Raw genomic sequence first — 20,748 nt, 5'->3', positions numbered from 1 at the left:
TATCTACCATTTATAATGGAGAAGTAAAATTTGAAAGATCACTAATATTTCAACAGCAGTGAAATGGTTGACTAAAGTATGGAATATAGACATAATAGAATGTTATGCCATTATTCAAACCTGTGGTTTTAAACAATGCTGATGACATGGAAACAAACAGGATATAATTCTGAATCTAAAATATAATGTATAAAAGTATAAATACAGCAAACTCACAATTTCATGTACCAATCCACACAATTATGAAGGAAACAAATGTGACAAGAATTGCTCTGAGGGTGGGAACAGTTTTTGTTTAGGAAAACATATTTAGCCTATTCAAGTAGAAAATAAAACAGAGATTATAGGTTAATAGGAAAAATGAAACAGAGAGTGAAAAGAATGACAGACAGAATGCATTTTATGTCAGATAGTCAGGGAAAGTTTCTCTGGCAGGTATGAAGTGAGCAGAAGTTTGAAGGAGTATGGAGACATGCCATGCTGGAATGATTTAGCAACGAGTGTGATGGAGTAGGGAGATCACCTTGATTAGTTCCCAGGTGAGTAGTTAGCCTTAGCCATGGGTGCATAGCCATGAGTGCAAGCAAGTGCTTCATGATTAAGGCAGGCATCTGGCTGCTTCTGCAGATAGGTTAACAGGTATTGTGGTGGGAGCTTATGAACAATCTCTTCTGATTGCTTCTGTCTTCTCAATACAATAAGCAAGGTCATCAAATAAGAATGAGAAAAAGTAAGAGAAGAGGGGGTATATGAGATCATCGTGTAAGAGAGGGCAGAGTGAATAGACATTTAATTTTAAAAATATATAGCTATTATTTTGTGTGTTTTGGGTGAATTTCTAACTTATCCTTAAGTACACATTTTTCTAGTTCATATCACTTTACATATCTTCCATCCCTTCTTGAACAAAGTGCCAAACTGACAGAAAATAAAAAGGAAAACTTGCTCGTTCTAAAACTCCCAAAGCACCTTGTTATAACCAAAATATTCAATTGTTTTTGCTGATGACGTAATTGAATTTTTCTCTCCACTCAACAGGGTGGTGGTGATTGCCCAGAAATGAGTATCGGAGCTATAAAAATTGCCTTGGAAATTTCTCTTCCTGGTTCTTTCATCTATGTTTTCACTGATGCTCGGTCCAAAGATTACCGGCTCACCCATGAGGTGCTGCAACTTATCCAACAGAAACAGTCACAAGTGAGTAAGAATCAACCCCAAACGTCTCTGTCTAAATGCAGTATGTAAGAGATTGCCTGTCCTCTTTGACTCTTCCATGTGTGGTCAATAACAATAATTATAACTATCTATCCACATGTATGTTCTCCAGTATGTATATGTCATCCGATTTAAACATATTAAACATATATGTGATATTTATACATACCATATGAATGTCTTGGTTTTCAGTATGGAGAAGACATGATTGGGGATTAATTAAGGTACTTGTTATCATCTTTTCCTTATAACTGACAAAACACAGGCCTAACCAAAAAAGGCTTATATTCCAATGTTATCTCCGATGTGGAATCACGCCTGAGTCAGAGTTATTCATTGTATCAGCTATTGCTGCATGACAAACTTTTCAAACACTCAATGGTCTAAAACAATAAGCATTTATTTCTCACATGTTCACAGAGCTCAGTTGATCTAGGCCAGGCTTGCTCACTGGTGTGTCTAGGGAATAGTGTGGGTTTTGCTTATCTAAGTTTGACTGTCAGGAGAACTGGCTTTGCCTCATAGTTGTCTTACCCTCTTTTTGAGACCAGTAAGTTAGTTTAGGCATGTCCTTCTCATGGCCATGGCAGAAACACTTGAGAGCAAATGGAAATACACAAGCCCTCTTGGGTCTCAGCCCAGAACTTGTAGAATGACATTTTTGCCTCATGCTATTGGCCAAAGGAAGTCACATGGACAAGCTTAGATTCACAGATGACAAAATAAGCTCTACCTCTTTTATAAGAAGAATTCAGAATCTTTTGACTGAGTGATACAGGGAGGGGTGAGGAATTGAGGCCATTCTCTGATCTAGCATAGTCATGGTCTCACTTCTACTTCTACAGCTTTTAGCCTACACTTCCAAAATATAAATCACTATGTTCCTATCTGGGTTCACTATTAAACAGAGTATAAAGTCAATAATTATATAAGCATATACACACACACACACACTCTCACATATTCTACTTGCCCAGTAATGTAACACAATAGGTAGTCAATACACGTATTTTTTTATTTCTGGAAACCCTCTATACTGTTTCTTTTTTTTTTTAATCATAGGTGGTATTTGTTCTGACTGGAGATTGTGATGACAGGACCCATATTGGATATAAAGTCTATGAAGAAATTGCCTCTACAAGTTCTGGTCAAGTGTTCCATCTGGACAAAAAACAAGTTAATGAGGTCAGTTTAATAAAGGGAGTCTACTTTATTACCAGCTGCCTTATCAAAATCAGTTAGGCCAGCCTAATTACGACAGATTTGATTTCAAAAACAATTTTAACCAAAAGGTATAACTCCAAGGCCACGGTTCAATAAAGGCATTGAATAATGTGAAGTAATATAGGTATATTTATTTAATGTTAATTTTTAGATTGTATTACTTATAGCAACAAACTGCTAAATTTAATTGAATTTAACTGTTTAATTTTATTGGAATCAAAAATTTTTGTAGTTGTTCAGTAAGGTCAATTTGTGTTTTTGATGAATAACTTTCATATAACTGTTAAAATGAGGCTAAACTGGTTACTGAAGTAGAATGCGAAAAAGTTAATTATTGAGCAAAATTCTGATGAGGTTTGGTTTCTAAGATTAAAAGTAAAAAACTGTGACTAACTAGTAACTATGTAGTTATCAAAAAACTGATAGTATTTATAAATTATATTGTAAGAAAATTTAGTATTTTCTTAAAAAGTCCTTTAGATAGGTTTGTCATAATTTTTTTTTTTTTTTTTTTTTTTTTTTGAGGTGAAGTCTCGCTCTGTCACCTAGGCTGGAGTGCAGTGGCACAATCTCAGCTCACTGCGAGCTCTGCCTCCTGGGTTCATGCCATTCTCCTGCCTCAGCCTCCCGAGTAGCTGGGACTACAGGCACCCACCACCACGCCCGGCTAATTTTTTTTGTATTTTTAGTAGAGACAGGGTTTCACCATGTTAGCCGGGATGATCTCGATCTCCTGACCTCGTGATCCGCCCGCCTCGGCCTCCCAAAGTGCTGGGATTACAGGCATGAGCCACCGCGTCTGGCCCATAATTTCTTCTTTGTCCATTTTGCTGTCTTTCCTTGGCCTCACTCATAATGACGTTTTTTTAAACCTGTTTATGTATTTGACTCTCATTTAAGTTTCTAGGAACATACCAATACAAAGATAAGGGTTTTTTAAAATTTATTTTTATTTTTTGTTTAGTCCTTTTTTTTTTTAAGTTCTGGGGTACATGTGCAGGATATGCAGGTTTGTTACATAGGTAAATGTGTGCCATGGCATAATTCATATCTGATTCATGTGGTCACTGTATCTCTACAAGTTCTATTAATTTCATGACAGACTCCTTTGTGTCTTAAATGAAATGGTTCAGTAGTTCTCTTATAGCTAAAGAGTTCTTATTATATCAAGGTGGAACTAATAGGACATTACAAATTTCTAGAGCAAAGAATCTAGCGAAAAAATTTTTTAATCAACATATTGAAATAGATAGATTTATAAAATTAATCTTAAAAATGTATTCTTGGAAGAAACAGTTTTAGAGAGGGTTATGGCTTAGGTTTATATTGTGTGCACTCTAGTGACTCAGAAATTCCTGGGAAGGGTCTGATGACTACACAGGGAGCCCTCAACAGTTAATTTGCCTCAATGTTTGCACGAGAATTTGGGAACCTGGGAAGAAAGGGATTGGGGAACAGTGCAGGACTCTCTCAGACACTGGGTTCCTTGTCCTATCTCATACACTGTACTTGAACCTAAAGAAGGAAAAACTGCTCATAGAAATTGTCTTCAACCTGGAATTCTGTAAGACTCTAGGGTACAGTGAGCAGCATTAAGTGGGACTTAAGTGAGGAAGAATAGCATTCTCTCTTACATCAGCTTGTATATCACTTGCTTAGAGTTTTGTGAGTTTCTGGGTGGGAGGCGGTGGTGGTGTGCAGTGCACAGAGATAGAGTGTTGGGGCCAGTATGCTGAATATGCCATGCCTAGTGGACATGGTCATTCCCAGCAGAAGTATTACAGAAGAGGCAAGAAGACACATGGCTGGCACCTAAGCTTTTGAAAGAATAGTTGCTCAATGGGACCTGTTTGTGAGCAGTCAGACACCATTTAGAGATTCCCAAAACAGGCTGAGCGCAGTGGCTCATGCCTGTAATCACAGCACTTTGGGAGGCCGCAGCAGGTGGATCACAAGGTCAGGAGTTCGAGACCAGCCTGGCCAACATGGTGAAAACCCGTCTCTACTAAAAATACAAAAATTAGTTGGGCATGGTGGCACGTACCCATAGTCCCAGCTACTCGGGAGGCTGAGGCAGGAGAATCACTTGAACCCGGGAGGTGGAGGTTGCAGTGAGCTGAGACCACACCACCGCACTCCAGCCTGGGCAACTGAGTGAGACTCCATCTAAAAAAAAAAAAATTCCAAAACAAATGGGGTTAAATTTAAGGAGAACCATAGGACTTTATTAGTAGTGGGTTTCAGAGCCAGAAAAACAACAACAACAACAACAACAACAAAAGTGTGTCCTGGGAATGTGACTCCATTTATATCCACATACCCAAGGAAAATTGAGTTACAAAAAACCGAAATAATATAGTGCCTTAAATGGAGAAACTAAGCCCTATAGAGAAACTATAAGCCCTAGAGCATTTATTAAATGGCATGTGATATTGTTTCGCTGTGTCTCCCCCCACTGCCCCCCAATCAGTTCTCATTTTACACTGTAGTTCCCATAATCCCCACATGTCATTGGAGGGACCTAATCGGAGGTAATTAGATTATGGGGGCAGTTCCCCCATGCTTTTCTCATGATAGTGAGTGAGTTCTCACAAGATCTGATGGTTTTATAAGGGGCCTTTCCCTGCTTCACTCAGCCCTTCTCTCTCCTGCCACTGTGTGAAGAAGGATGTGTTCCCTCCCCCTTCCATCATGATTATAAGTTTTCTGAGGCCTCCCCAACCATGCAGAACTGTGAGTCAATTAAGCCTCTTTCATTTATTAATTACCCAGTCTCCGGCAATTCTTTATAGCTGCATGAGAAAGCACTAATACAGCATGATATGATACATAATTTTTATAGTTCTAATAATTTTTAATAATTCTGACAATTACCAGATAATTTGTAAGAAGAATACTTTATAAAAATTTGATGTAAATTCAGAAAATTTTATAAATATGGATATATTACAGAAACTTAACCCACTGGCTTGTTGTTAGTGTTTCTCTCCTGGATCATCAACTGATATTCTAATCTTTAAATTTAGCTATTGCAGAATAGCACTAGAGAGAAGCATTGCTAAAGTTGTCCATTTTTATAAACTAGAGTTTGATGCCAACAATAGGGCTGAGGCTTTATTTATCTATCCATCATAGCAATTCTAACCACCTCACCAATTATTGCAGGAAACGATGTTTCACTTACTTTGGGCTAATGAGACCAAAGGAATTTTAGCTAGGAGTATTTTGGATTAAGTCAACAATCAAACCCATCCTACTGCTAAACCTCCAGAGTTCAGGAAATTATCTTTTTGTTCAAGCCAATTTGAGTTGAGTATTCAGTTACCTTAAAGTAAATGCATCTTAAATGATAAAACTTGTATATTTCTTTGTGACATGGGATCTGTGAGTCCCAGTTTCCCTGTTTGTAAAATGGAGATAATAGAATTATCCTTTTCAGAAATTTGCTCTGAGGTTAAGTGAGATAATGCACTTAAATGTTCCACACAAGGTCTGGCACAGAGTAGTGCCCAATAAATATTAACTAGTGTTATTATAACACTGGTAGTGTTGGTATTATGCTTTTAAAGTGGGGAAAACTGTGCCATCATGTTTGCTAGAAATTAGATGTCTGATTGTTACTTGGAAATAAATCTGAGTAGAAGAATCCAGGAAGAGGCTGGACAGTTTTCTTTTTTCACTGTGTGTGAAAAAAAAATATTGTGAAGCTCCTACTGGAACTGTACAAGTCAATATATTCCTTAAAGAAAGCTACCACCACAGAAGATTTTATTAATAGGAAGCATTGTGACAGTGTTAAAATTGGATTTGCAAAATTTTTGGCATGTAATTTAGTCATTTCTTTTTTCTCACTGTTCCAAATTATTCTATTATGTAAACATTACAAACTCTAGGGAAAATAGATGCTATACTGGTGTCTTCACATTTAATAGACACAAGAACTTCAAGGAAGCCGCACATGCACTGAGTCCTTTCATTTTACTCAAGACTCTTCATCTACTGTTTCTAAAGGAAAGTGTAGTGTTATATTTTACTCTCTTAACCTATTTAATCAGTTTCTTAACCTGGGGGATATATTTTATATAAACTCACTCTTGAATTGAAGTGAAGTTTTTACTGCGTTCTGTTTTTTTCTTTTTTTAAAAAAAACAATGATTAAGTAGAAGATCTAGGACTGTTTCATCTTTATTTAACATAAAAGGGAAACCAAAGTGAAGAAATTATTTGGCCAAGCATCAGTGGTCTATAAATCACTGTATGGTATTACATTTTGGAAACACAATTTACAATACATCTCAAGGATGTCCTTAATTCACCTTTGAATACAGACAAGGAACTAAACTATTGCAGTATTATTCCTTTATTTATATGCTGGATGGGTTGTCAGTTGATTTAATTAATGCTTCCTTTTGGTGTAAGAAAAAGTCCAAGTTGGAAATCTCAAAGTTTCTCACAGATGCTATATCCCTGTGTCAAAGAAGCTAACACAAAAGATCACTGTTATTTAGATAATTTGCTTGTCCTGAGCTTCCCTATCCTTTTTCCCACCTCCCCCAACTCATATCCTGTAACATTCCCTTCCCTCGAAAAAAACTTACCAGCCTGTTGTATTGGTCCGATTCTAATAGATGTTTCCATTACAATAAAAACATTTCTTTTTTATTTTTTAAATTTTTGTGGGTGCATAGTAGGTGTATGTATTTATGGGGTTCATGAGATATTTTGATACAGGCATGCAATATGAAATAAGCACATTATGGACAGTGGGGTAGCCATCCTCTCAAGCATGTATCTTTGAGTTACAAACAACCTAATTACACTCTTTAAGTTATTTTCAAATGTACAATTAAGCGATAAATAGCATTTTGATAAATAATTACTTCTGTAATTCTCTCTTACAGAGGCAGGGTATCAGTAACCGAAGCTCTGTAACAATAGAACCAGGGGAATATGTGCCCAACCCCTTCGTATTTCCTGGTGCCTTTCATTTTCCCAAATCCAACTGGAAGCTAGGGAACCAAGGAGCCCTGTTGAGGTGTTCCATAAAAGTCAGCATCCCTGGCCGCGGTCACGTCTGTAATCCCAGCACTTTGGGAGGCCAAGGTGGGCGGATCACAAGGTCAAGAGATCGAGACCATCCTGATCAACATGGTAAAATCCTGTCTCTACTAAAATACAAAAATTAGCTGGGCATGGTGGCGCACGCCTGTAGTCCCAGCTACTCAGGAGGCTGAGGCAAGAGAATCGCTTGAGCCTGGGAGGCAGAAGTTGCAGTGAGCCAAGATCGTGCCACTGCACTCCAGCCTGGGCAACAGAGGGAGACTCCGTCTCAAAAAAAAAAAAAAAAAAAAAAAACAGTCAGCATCCCAGGGTGCAAAGCCAGATGGAAATGAGTATTAGAAAATGAAGCTGGAGGGGTAAACAGAAAAGATTCAGCACAAGCAGTATTGTGTGGTAGTTAAGACTAACGCTCTGGGACCATGGCTCATATCCCAGCCATGTGACCTCAGATATTTTCTGTGTGTCAGTTTCCTTATCTGTAAAATGGAGAGAATGATAGTTTCTACCTCATAGTGTTGTTGGGTTTAGAACATATCAATAAATATTAACTGCTATTATTTTTATTTAGTGATACATGCTAGTCAAAATGTTCTAGTGACCGTTTTTGGTTTTCTAATAGGCAGAGGAGAGTTGAGCTTACTAGGTATTTCAAAGGAAATAAACTGAACCCAGGAAAATAAAGTGACAATTTTGCAACACATCCATGAAAAATTCAAATCCTGGCAATGAAAAGCCTCATAGATTAGAGATTACTGGACTTATTTCTCTTGCTAGTTTTTTCCCTGAGTTCAATACTTTTAAAAAAAAACTGTAAACTTTGCTGGAGTATGAATCTGGCACAGCCTCTTCCCGCTATTTTGGCTAATGGCCATTTAGGACTAGACTTTAGACCATGAGCTTTCTGCATATGGGCTCAATGATGAGACTCTGAAAATTGGGGTTTTGGACAGTTAGTGCTCTAAAATTAGGAATCTGCCATTTTGTTTTTCCCCATTCCTGAGTTTCACTCCAGAAATTATTTCAAAAACAAAACCTTACTGCTGACCTTGAAAATAAGTAGAAACGGGTGTTTCCTCTGAAATTTGAAAATGTATCAGGGACAACTATAATGTTCTAGAGAGCTACAGGAAATGTGTGAAAACAATGTGTAAATGTTTCCACTTATCCCTTCTTTGAATTCACCTGTGGAAAATGGAATGGAGATGTTCAGAGCCGATTCTTTAAAATAAATGTAGGTCTCCACATCCACAAACACAGCAGAAAAGGAATGCATACCTGAACTGTAGTTTCAATGCAATGCTTTCTTTCTCTTTTTTTTGTGCTAAGATTGACATGTTGTCTGTATGAGTATGTGCTAGGAATGCTAATGTTCCAGTCACATAGTTACCTTTTCACTTCCAGGCACCTGGGAGTGCTTATAGGTCAGGAATATGCTTAAATGAAGCCATGTGTACTTTCCATTTGTTTAGATAAAACAAAAAATGAAGTCCTTAATTTATTGCTTAAAAAATTATCTTTGTCTGTAGGCTTCTGAGCATGTGAACAGTTCTCATAATGACATTTAAAGAGTACATAGTACATAATATTTCTCATAAATGTTGGGGGGAGAGGATGGATGGAGATGACTGCTCTCAACAGAATATCATTTAGAAAAAATATACCAAAAGTCAAGCAGAGCTCTCCTGCAGTCTGAAACAGCAGGGAATGAGACCAGATACGGGATGGGAAGTGGGGAATACATGATTTAAAAGGATAAGCCCTGCAAAATGAGAGTGCCTGTCTTTCATTTCATGATTTTGTATATGGGCTCTGGGAACTGTTTGGAGCACTAGTTATAAACTGCAGCAATAGATTCTGTAATGTGCAGTGGGATCATCTCTACACAACAGAACTCATTGCCTGTGAAATGTAAGTTTCAGTATGAAAGTATTATCCCATAAGACAATCATGGCATCTGATCCCTAGTATAAAATTCAGAAAACAGAATGGACATCACTCATTAAAACTTCTTCCTAAAATACCAAAAAAGCACAGAAGACCTATATCTAAGGACAAAGAAGCTTATATAATGCTTCAAGGAATATTTCTTAGAAAAGAAAGAAATGTTACTTAAGGGTAAACACTAGCCAATAAGTTGCATGCTTTCAACAGGACCAAATGAAATAGAAAAAGAAATAAACCTATTTATTTAGCTGACTCCATTTTGATTAGAAGCTAAATAAAATATCAAGTGTGACTATGAGATGTTAGAGATAACTGAATCAGTCAATTACCTGCATTGCTAATTCTGGGTTTGTAAAAATCTTAACTACCAAAAAGTTACTGTGTCAACCTCAAAGTCTTTGAAAAACTCATTAAAAATCCACACTGTCTTGAAAGCGAGTACCTATTCTCCTCATTTGGTCTTTATTTTTACTGGAGTTGTGGTGGAAACTAAAGATTTGAATTGAGAAAAATTGTCCCAGATGCTTGATATTTAAAACCGAAACAACTAGTTAGCCTTTGAAATTGCTGACCATGATCTCTTGAAGTTTACCCATTGGGAACTGCAAAGGAACACAAGGGAACATGCAAAAAATCAGCAATGATGAGACAAATAAAATTCTGTTGAGCAGTTTTCACACAGCCTCAACAATTTGGATATTTCCTTTCATATTTTATATATTTAATTTTAAGATATTCCTTTTAAAGCTTTTTTTGTTAAAAAGCACCTGTGATTGAATAATAAGCAACTAACTCTCACAGAAAATAGAAAAATGCAAAAGGTTTGTTATTACATCTTTTCTGCAGAACAAGAATTGCCTGCTGCCCTTACATTTATGTAATTGAGAGGAAAACACAATAGTATTATTTCTTTAATAATGATAATTGAATAATTTGGGCCAAGGTAATTGGCTGTTGTTAATCTCTAGACATAGAAGATCTTATATAATTGTCTAACTTACTTTTCATAATTACCTACCCAGGAACTCCATTACATAATTTCTATCTATCTGAAAGAAAAAGTTATAACTTTTGTGCTAAACACAGCAGGTACATATTATTTTAAAGTAGAAAAGCCTTGGCTATTATCTCTAGAAGAAATAATTGTATCAATTAAAGATAATTTAAACCTTTGGAAAAAACATATAAATATTGTTTCTTTAAGTAGTTTAAACCATTTAGTATACAAAGTATGAAGAAAACTGAAGGTCTTATTTTAAATATTTCTGTATGTTATGAACCAATGGATGGCTTTGAAAACAGTGAGCTTATCTAATGAAGCAGTAAGCAGTTCCATGAAAATATTAAGTTGCAAATGCCATTTAAATACCAAACACATATCATGATTTATCGTTGCTTGCATTTGGTTCAACCTAAAAATATTCATCAAGGACCATGTAATTTTGGCTTCTGATTCTGCAATAGCAAAGGGGAGATGAAAGAGTTAAGAGTCAAAGTAAAGGAAATTTTATTTGAGAAATTTCCTTATGACCCAGGATAAATAAATGGAAACAGAGTCCATGCTTCATATATTTTCCAGGTTTCCTTATGCATTCCAAGAGTGAATTAACTGTAACAGGGTTATAAAAGCAAAATCTTTTGAGAGATGGTATGAGCTACTTTTGAGAGCTCCCTTGTAATATTTTGGTCATGATTTGGCTTTGTGACAAAAATTACAAATGGTTTTCTCTTTCTTGCTGCAGACCCCGGAAGAAAAATGTACTTTAAAGTCATATACCACATAATTTAAACAGCTTTGGTATAAGTGACTGAATGAAGAGAAAGGAAAAAAAATTCAGAATTCTAGTCATAATTTTAAATAGACACAAGAAATTTATTTACTTTAAAATATGATTGTTGGGTTATTTCATTAAATTCTTTTTATTATGAACTTAGGAAAAAGACACATGATATAGTTAAATCATTTAAAATTTGATATCAATATCATCTGTAAAAAAGGAGAAAGTCTTCAGGAACTAGTGAATGCATTTGTGAAAATTTGGCCATTATTTATTCAAATAATATTTATTAAATTAACAAATTAATGCAATAATATTATAATGAATACAATAAATTTAAATAATAAATAAAAACAAGTAAGTAAAATTATTAATTTGAACAATGTTTCTTAAAAGTATATGTCTGGTAAGATTGCAGTTTAAAAATATATTCATTTACATTTATGTATGCATATTTCTAGACAAATGAAAAAGTCATACCTAAAAATGTTGATAATGGCAATCACTGGATGGTATGATTATGGATAATTTTAATATTTTTTCTTTTATGTCTTATCTTATTGTTTACTGTGTAGGTATTGTTTTTAAAATAAAGGAAAATAGTGAAGCCATTTCCACTAACAGAAAAAATTTCAAACACACCTCATATACTCATGTTACAGGTTTATAAGCAAGACTCTATGCTATGAGCTATGAGGATGTAAGAACAAATCAGACATAGATATGATGTCTCAAGATGCCAGATTTTGGAATCTCTGAGGAGAGGGATCAAGTCTCCCCTGTCCAGAAGCAAAATCATGAACCAAACTCTACTTTCGTTTTGCTTCTTCCTTAAGTACAGGCCTTCTCTTCTTCACTCAATTAGAACTGTTCTCTTCATATATTACAATGACTGTTGCCTCAGTCTTCATTTCCTTGTGTAAAATTTGACACTATGGATCATTTTGCTTTTTTGAAATCCTCTTGCCCTGAGCATCTGTGATATGATGTTCTCCCCTGACAGATCTCTATTCCTTCTCTGCCTCCTTTACTTTACTTTACTTCTCTTATCCCAAATGTATTTCCCAATTTTGGCTAGCCTCTGTACTTACTCTATCTCTTGATATTATGATTCAGTTATTTCTTTTTTTCTGGTCATAACTCCTTTCCTTAAGTCATCTAGTTATCTACTTAAATGCCTCTTTCTCCTGATAGCATTATTTAAAAGAACACCCCTCATTTTCTGTCCTATTCACATTATCCTACTTTATTTTTTAATTACTTTTATGGGGGCACGTGTACAGGTTTGTTACCTGGATATGTTGTGTAATGGTGAGGTTTGGGTTTCTAGTGTACCTAACACCCGAATAGTGAACATATACCCAGTAGGTAATTTTTCAACCCTCGCCACCACCCTCCCCACATTTTGTAGTCCTCAGTGTCTATTATTCCCCTCAGTATGTTCATGTACACCTATTGTTTAGTTCCCACTTGCAACTGAGAACATGCAGTATTTGATTTTCTGTTTTTGAGTTATTTCATTTAAGATAATGGCCTCCAGCTCCCTCCACGTTGCTGCAGATGACATGATTTCACTCTTTTTTTATAGCAGAATAGTATTCTATAGTGTATATACACCACATTTTCTTTATTCAGTCATCCATTGATGAACACTTTGGTTTATTCCATGACTTTTTTCAGTAGTGCTATGATAAACATAGAATTGCAGGTGTCTTTTTTGGTATAACAATTTTTTTCCTTTGGGTAGATATCCAGTAGTGGGTTTGCTGGGTCAAATGGTAGTACTGTTTTTAGTTCTCTGCAATATTTCTATATTGTTTTCTGTAGAAGTTGTGCTAATTTACATTCCCACAAACAGTGTGTAAGCGTTCTCTTTTCTCTGCATCTTTGCCAACATCTGCTCTTTTTTGACTTTTTAGTAATAGCCATTCTGACTGGTCAGAAATGGGATCTCATTTTGGTTTTCGTTCACATTTCTCTGATGATTAGTGATGATGAACATTTTTTTCATATGTTTGTTGGCCATTTGTATATCTTTGGAGAACTATCTGTTCATATCCTTTGTCCACATTTTAATGTGCCCACTTTTTTTTTCTTCTTGTTGAGTTGTTTGAGTTATTTCTAGAATCTGGATGTTAGTCCTTTGTCAGATGTAAAATTTACAAATATTTTCTCCCTTTCTATTGGTTTTCTTGTTTACTCCACTAGTTATTTCTTTTGCTCTGCAGGAGGTATTTTGTTTAAGTCCCATTTATCTATTTTTGGATTTTTACATTTGCTTTTGAGATCTTAGTCATAAATTCTTTGCCTAGATCAAGGTTTAGAAGAGCTTTTCCTAAGTTTGCTTCTAGAATTTTTATAGTTTCAGGTCTTACATTTAAGTATTTAACCCATCTTGAGTTGATTTTTGTATATTGTAAGAGATACAAAGGGTCTAATTTCATTTTTCTGCATATGGCTATCCAATTTTCCCAGGACTATTACTAAATATTTATTTATTTAATAACAGTCCTGGAAAGAGCATTTATTAAATAGAGTATCCTCTCTCCATTGTATATTTTTGTTGACTTTGTTGAAGATCAGTTGGCTGGGAGTATGTGGCTTAATTTCTGGATTCTCCATTCTATTTCACTGATCTATGTGTCTTTTTTTTTTTTTTTTTTTTTTTTTTACCAGTACCATGCTTGCCTTGTTGTATAATTTGAAGTCAGGTAATGTGATGCCTCTAGTTTTGTTCTTTTTGTTTAGGATTACTTTGGCTATAGGGCTCTTTTTTGGTTCAATATTAATTTCAGGATTTTTTTTCTAATTCTGTGAAAAACAACATTGGTAGTTAGATAGAAATTACATTGAATCTGCATATTGCTTTGGGCATTATGGGCATTTTAACAATATTGATTCTTCTAATCCACGAGCACAGGATGATTTTTGATTTGTTTATGTCATCTATAATTTCTTTCATCAGTGTTTGGTAATTCTTCTTGTAGAAATATTTCACCTCCTTGGTTAAATATATTCTTAGGTATTTTACTTTTTTTGTATGGCTATTTTTTTCCTATTTTTTTTGACTTTTATTTTAGGTTCAGAGGTACATGTGCAGGTTTGTATAAGCAAATTTGTGTCACAGGGTTTTGGTATACAGATTATTTTGTCACCTAGGTACTAAACATAGTATCTGATAGTTATTTTTCCTAATCCTCTCCCTGCTCACTCCCTCCTCCCTCAAGTAGGCCCTACTGTCTGTTGTTCTCCTCTTTGTCCCCATTGGTTCTCATTATTTAGCTCCCACTTATAAGTCAGAACATTCAGTATTTGTTTTTCTGTTGAATGGCTATTGTAAATGAGATTGCATTCTTCATTTGGTTCTCAGCTTTAATGTTATTGATGAATGGAAATGCTACTGATTTTTGTACATTGATTTCATATTCTGAAATCTTGAAACTTCACTGAAGTTGCTTATCAAGTCTAGGAGTCTTTAGAGTTTTCTAGGTATAAGATTATGTGATCAGCAAACAGATGTAATTTCACTTCTTTTCTAATTTGGATGCTTTTCATTTTTTAATCTTCACTGATTGTTCTGGCTAGGACTTTCAGTACTATGTTGAATAGGAGTGGTGAGTGGGCATCCTTATCTTGTTCCAGTTCTTAGTGGGAATGCTTTCGACTTTCCCCCATTCAGTATGATGTTACCTGTGGGTCTGTTGCATATGGCTTTTGTTATTTTGAGGTATGTTCCTTTGATGCCTAGTTTGTTGAGGGCTTTTACCATGAAGGGATTTAGGGTTTTGTCAAATGCTTTTTCTGCATCTGTGAGATGATCACATGGTTTTTGTTTTTAATTCTGTTTGTTTATGTATTTAGTGATTTATGGATGTTGAACCACCCTTGCATCCCTGGAATAAGACCCACCTGATTGTGATGTATTATCTTTTTGGTGTGCTGGTAGATTTGATTTGCTAATATTTTGTAGAGGATTTTGGGGTCTATATTCAACACCATTATCGACTTCATTTTTACAGTACTTCTCTCTATCTAATATTATATTACATATCCTTTGTCTTTGCCTAAAGCAGTGTTTGACATTTGGCATGTACTCAGTTAATAGTTATTAACTGAATGTTTTGAATGAATGGATCTTACTGCTTTCTTTTTTACTCTGTGCGGATGATGTCCAAGTCTTCAGCCCTGACTGCTTCTTCAGCCATCATCCTATATTCAGACTGTCCTTTGGTCATCTTGATCTGACTGTTCTCCCAACACCTGTAAGATAGAAGCTCCTCACTGGACATGTTCTTCCTTAATACTCCTCTTTGCTCTTGATATTAGCACACTTCTTGCAGTTATCCAGGCTCAAGTGGCCTGAGTCATCCTCTCTTTGTTTGCTGTCCACATTTAGTTAGTTGGTAAAATGCTTTCCATTCTATTTTCATAATTGCCTTCCCAGTCAACCAATCCCTTCCTTGCCTAGTATCTTGCTTAGTCTCTGACCATATGGCCTTTTGTTTTGCTTGAGACAGGGTCTTACTCTGTTGCACAGGCTAGAGTGCAGTGTTGTGATCACTGCTCACTGCAGCCTCAACCTTCCAGGCCCAAGCAATTCTCCCACCTCAGCCTCCCGAGTAGTTAGGATTACAGGTGTGCACCACCATGCCCAGCTAATTTTTAATTTTTTTTGTAGAGAGGGGGTCTTTCTATGTTGCCCAGGCTGGTTTCAAACTCTTGGGTTCAAGCAATCCTTCCACCTTGGCCTCCCATATTGCCGGGATTAGAGGTGTGAATCACCTCGCCTGACTCATGTGATCCTTTGACTGTCTCTTTACCATTATCTTATTTATTTATATTTTTACTATTAAGTCACTCATTCACACATTTATTTATTTATTCATTCCATAACATTGTTGAGGCCTACTTACTATGTGTTAGACTTTAAGGATTCAATATTGAGCAAAAGTAGATTAGGGCAGGTTCTTATGGAGCAAAAGTGTTTTAGAGGAGCATCTGAGTAAAGAGGCTGGAGGATTTGCAGATTGTTGTGAGAAAGTAAGACGTCTGGAGCAAACCCAGTTGATGGCAAGTTCATTGGTTGGCCTTGGGAATGTATGGGCGAAATGGAGCAGTGAGGAGGGTTACAAGAGTTGAGGAGGTCATTGAGAGGTCAGCGAGTTGGATAGGCCATCTATCTGAATGTGGAATTCACACTGTAGTGACAGTAAGACTTGCTATGGAGAGAAAGTGAGCCAGGTAACAAAGTCTTCAATAAATGAGGAAATAGTGGTGAGGCAGCAATAAAGAGAGATGGTACAAGTCTCAAAGGAGCAGAGCTGTATCCATTGTGAAGCAGGCAGGAGTGGGGAATGAAAAGGCTGCCCTGGGTTCAATCTCTAAGGTATATGGGGTGCAGGATAATGAATAACTTTCATCAAATAGAGTTGTTGGAGATGAGACTAGTCTAGATGAGGGATATATTTTCCTTGGGGTTAGGAAGTATCTTGAGTTTCCAGTAAAGATTTGGCATAAGGAGTCCAACATTGGAATGGACATTTTGGAAGTCACAGTGAAGACTTTGGTCTAGAAGAATCCATAAAAGCTCAGATTGATGGAAAAAAAGCATAGAACATAAAGCAAAAGTACAAAAAGGAGATGATAATTGCAGGTAATTCCATACTAGGGGATGGCCAAATTTAATGTAGATGTGAATCATGGTAGGCCCAGTTATAATGTCTTTTGTTTGTCTGTTTGTTTTAACTTTCACTGACATATCATGCTTTTTCCTCTGATACTTTGAATGGGCTCTTCCTTAATCCTGGAAAACTTTCCAGCCTCTGTTGCAATAGCCAACCACCAACTAAATTTGAGAAAGTTGCCTGACCTTTGTCCTTCTCTCTTCATATCATCATGTTGTATAATAATAACAATGCATTTGCTGTTCTAGGCTGTAAACTCCACAAGAGAAAGACCTGCTTCTGTCTTTAATTTTTAATATTTCTGCTGCCTACCAGAGTGCCAGGCATACAGTAGATTTCTAGATACATAATATTTGTTGAATGAATGTTTGAAGGGATGAAATAGGGGAAAGAAGTTGGGATTTGGACCAGAAGAGTCTGGAGTAAAATCTCAGCTCTACTGCTATGTGTTAGTTATAATAGCCCCCATGTAAATGGAAGAAGAAAGGAGTTGTCTTTCTGATAGCTTTATCATGTGCAGGGTGGCCTTGTATCCAAATATAATGACATCCACCCCTCGAGGGAGGGAGCATGCAGGTGAGCATGTGCAGGAGCCAGAGCGAGTGCTTTTGGGCACCAGCAGGAGCAAAATCTTTGCGGCAGCATCCAGCCAGTGGTGTCTGCGACTCCCAAAGTCCCAGAAGGCATGTTACACTGCTCTTTTAGCTCTGCTGTTGGCAGATGGCTTGAATGTTAACAGCTCAGTGGGCCCTATGCCATTTTGCATGAGGTGGCTGCCTCTCTGCCAGTGAGGGCAAAGGACCAGTGTGACAGCCTTTTGTATTTGCACTCATGGCTCCAGAGCTCTTGTTTGGCATCCAGGAAAAATGAGGTTGCATGAACGAAATGAAGGATGGTAAATGTGGGGGATTTTATTGCTGGTGAAAGTAGCTCTCAGTGGGAAGGGGAGCAGAAAAGGGGATGGAGTAGGAAGGCAATCTTCCCCTGAAGTCCAGCCATCTCTGGTCAAATTCTTCTCCAAAGTTACACTGTCAAGCTGTCCCTCTAAAGTCAAGCTGCTGCTCTCTGACGTCCAGGCATAGTCCCCAGTATCCAGCTTCTTCTTCTCTCTGCCAGCTGAGTCTGGGGTCTTTATAGGCACAGGATGGGGTGGGGTGGAGCCATGGGTGGTTTAGGAAAGGACAACATTCCAGTGGGAAAACAGGGATATAAGTTCTCACTTTGGGCTGTGGTTTCAGGCTTTTTGGCTTGGGATTTTTGCTGGGGACCTATCCTTTTCTGCCTAGAATTTCTCTGCCTCCTGCCCCTATCACAGTGTCCATCATTTTTATTAGAAATGTAGAATAAGACATAATGCTGAACATATGAATTTAGACAAAGTCTGTTATGAATTCAGTCTGCAATATTAAACAGAATAAACTTCATTTTCAGGTGAAGCTTCGAAAGTAAGCTCAGTAGAAATAGCCAGTTTTTATAAAATAAAAACTCATTTGTACTCACATCCAAACTTGTTCTGAATATTTTTGCAGCTTCAAAAGTATTTTGAGAAGTCTCTTAGTGTTTTCTCTTTTTGGATTTTCCCTGTACTTCCTCTTTTAGATGGGGCCTGGAAAGTTGAAGTTCTGAATTTCATAAGATATTTTTTTCTTTTAGAAATGTCTACCCTAAACAGATGTAAAAAGGACTAACATCCAAATGGAAAACTATTCATTTCCTATTTGAAGATCTATCAGAGTTAATGACTCTTTTTGAGAAAATTACATTTATTTTTGTTTTAGAAGATTAGTATATAAGAGTTATTTTAAAGGGCACATAGACTTATGGGGCTAGCTGCATTGACCATAGTAGACTTTACAGATACTCATTGATTTATATGCAGTTATGGAATGAAGCAATGCTAATGAAACTCTCATGGAGCATTCACAGCTTATTGTTGCCTACCTGATAGAATATTGAGGAAATTAATGTGTTGTCAAAGAAATGAATGTTTTTTTTTTTCAGTTTTAATGTTATTCTTTGATTTTGCAGCTAAGTGGTTTTAAACAGAGCTCTACAGAGTTTGTTTAGGGTAGATCTTGGAACAGTTTGGCTTTTACCTGTTTTACATTTCTTTTCTGTGTAATCATTTGATTTGACAAAAGTATCCTGTTTTTTTAAAAAAGTTTGAAAAGCATTGATATGGGTAATTGCCACAAAAAATGAAATTGTTTGGAATTCATTTATGTAAAGCTATAAGCCTGGAAGTCACCATTTTCCCACTTCAGAAATTATAATATAAACAATGATAAAAATAATACGTAGCTTTTATGATGGAAATAGCAAGTGAAGTATATTTTATGAATTTTTTTCATCTGATGCCATCACCTTGGGCTTTCAACCATGAGAAATAATTATTTATAATGTATTCAACTCTTCAAAGATTATAAGAAGACAATTTTTGCTCATATTTGACAAAAATCAAGGCCTAAAAATGTATACTTTATTTATAGTTGGTGAGGGAGAGCATTTACAAAGATGGCAAAAGGTAGAGTCCTCCATCATAGCTGACTCTTGAATTCTTGTGCCTACGTGAATCTATCTTTTCTTTCATCATACTGTCTTATTTCTCTGATCTCTATTATAGTGCCAGATTGTGAGCTCCTAAGGGCAGGGAGGACAAGGGTTTTGCTTTAAATGCTTGTAGTAATTTACCCTAAAGTAATGTTCAATTACTATGCTTTTGAACAATGAAAAGAATGAGTGAGTGAATACAATATATACATATATATGTGTTTGTGTGTCTTTCACTTCATTATGAACACAAAGAAAGCATTCTTATGACATTTATCTTTGTATTCTTGTTGATATAAATCAGATTTCAATATATGCTAAAATACTCACAAAATACTTTCTACCAGTATTATTTGGCTGCATGAACTAAAATGCAAAATGCATTCATATTAAGTGTGCATTTTGACAAATGTATATGCTTATGTATTCCACTACAATTATGATACAGAACATTTCAACCACCCTTAAAACTTCCCTTATGCCCCCTTTCACTCACTTCTGTTCCCTGTCATTCAGGCTGTTGACCACTGATTTGTTTTCCTTCAGTTGATTGGTTTAGTCTTTTAAAAAATTTCATATAAATGGAAATTTTTGGTCTAGATTTTTAAATTGAGTATCATGTTTTTGAAATTTACCCAAGTTATTGTGTGTATCATTAGTTCGTTCCATTTTACTTAGCGCATCTGATTTTATGGATATACCACAATTTGTTTATACCACAATTTGTTTGTTGTTGGATATTGGAATTGTTTCTAGTGCTTATTTATTTTGGATAAAGCTCCTATGAACATTGCTGTATGGTTCCTTGTGCATTTTCAATTTCTAAAATTTAGTCATTCTAATGTATTTTAATTTCATTGTGGTTTTAATTTGGATTCCCCTCATAATTAATGTTGTTAGTTGCTAGTTCTATCATTTCTGTCACTTGAGGGTTTGTTAATCAATTAATAGATATAGGTCATGATTTTTTTTTTTTTTCTTTTTAGTATGTCTAGTGATTTTGGATTGTAGACTAGATATTAGTTATTGTTGAGTATTGGATTTTGTTGTGTTCATTTAAAAATCATTGGACTTTATATGACAGGGAGTGGGTTACTTGTAGATTTGGTTGATCCTTTGAGGCTTTTTAGAAAGTTCTTATAGAATGAGTTTTAAAAAATACCTTTATTCCATGGATAATTTAGTTCTACTTATAAGATGTGGCCCTTTTGTGGCCTCCTCTAATTTCACCATGTATTCAATGAGGTCTCATTATTTCAATGAGGCTGAAAAGAACTCATGTAATTACTGGT

The 20,748-nt window shown here is 35.9% G+C and overlaps 1 protein-coding gene across 3 annotated transcripts in view; it reads left to right on the top strand.

Annotated features, from left to right (window-relative positions):
- Positions 1 to 20,748, top strand: part of HMCN1 (hemicentin 1) — a 462,896-nt gene that overhangs the window by 134,745 nt on the left and 307,403 nt on the right. For all 3 annotated transcript variants that reach the window (XM_003815598.5, XM_063598296.1, XM_063598300.1), the window contains exons 3-4: positions 1,039 to 1,197; positions 2,278 to 2,400. In XM_003815598.5, the coding sequence (XP_003815646.4) occupies positions 1,039 to 1,197; positions 2,278 to 2,400 (282 nt within the window). The remainder of the gene's footprint in view (positions 1 to 1,038; positions 1,198 to 2,277; positions 2,401 to 20,748) is intronic.

The sequence above is a fragment of the Pan paniscus genome, chromosome 1 (genome assembly GCF_029289425.2).
Source record: "Pan paniscus chromosome 1, NHGRI_mPanPan1-v2.0_pri, whole genome shotgun sequence".
Taxonomy (NCBI): Eukaryota; Metazoa; Chordata; class Mammalia; order Primates; family Hominidae; genus Pan; species Pan paniscus.
Note: the sequence above shows the minus strand (reverse complement) of the source record. Positions and strands in the feature narration are given on the sequence as shown.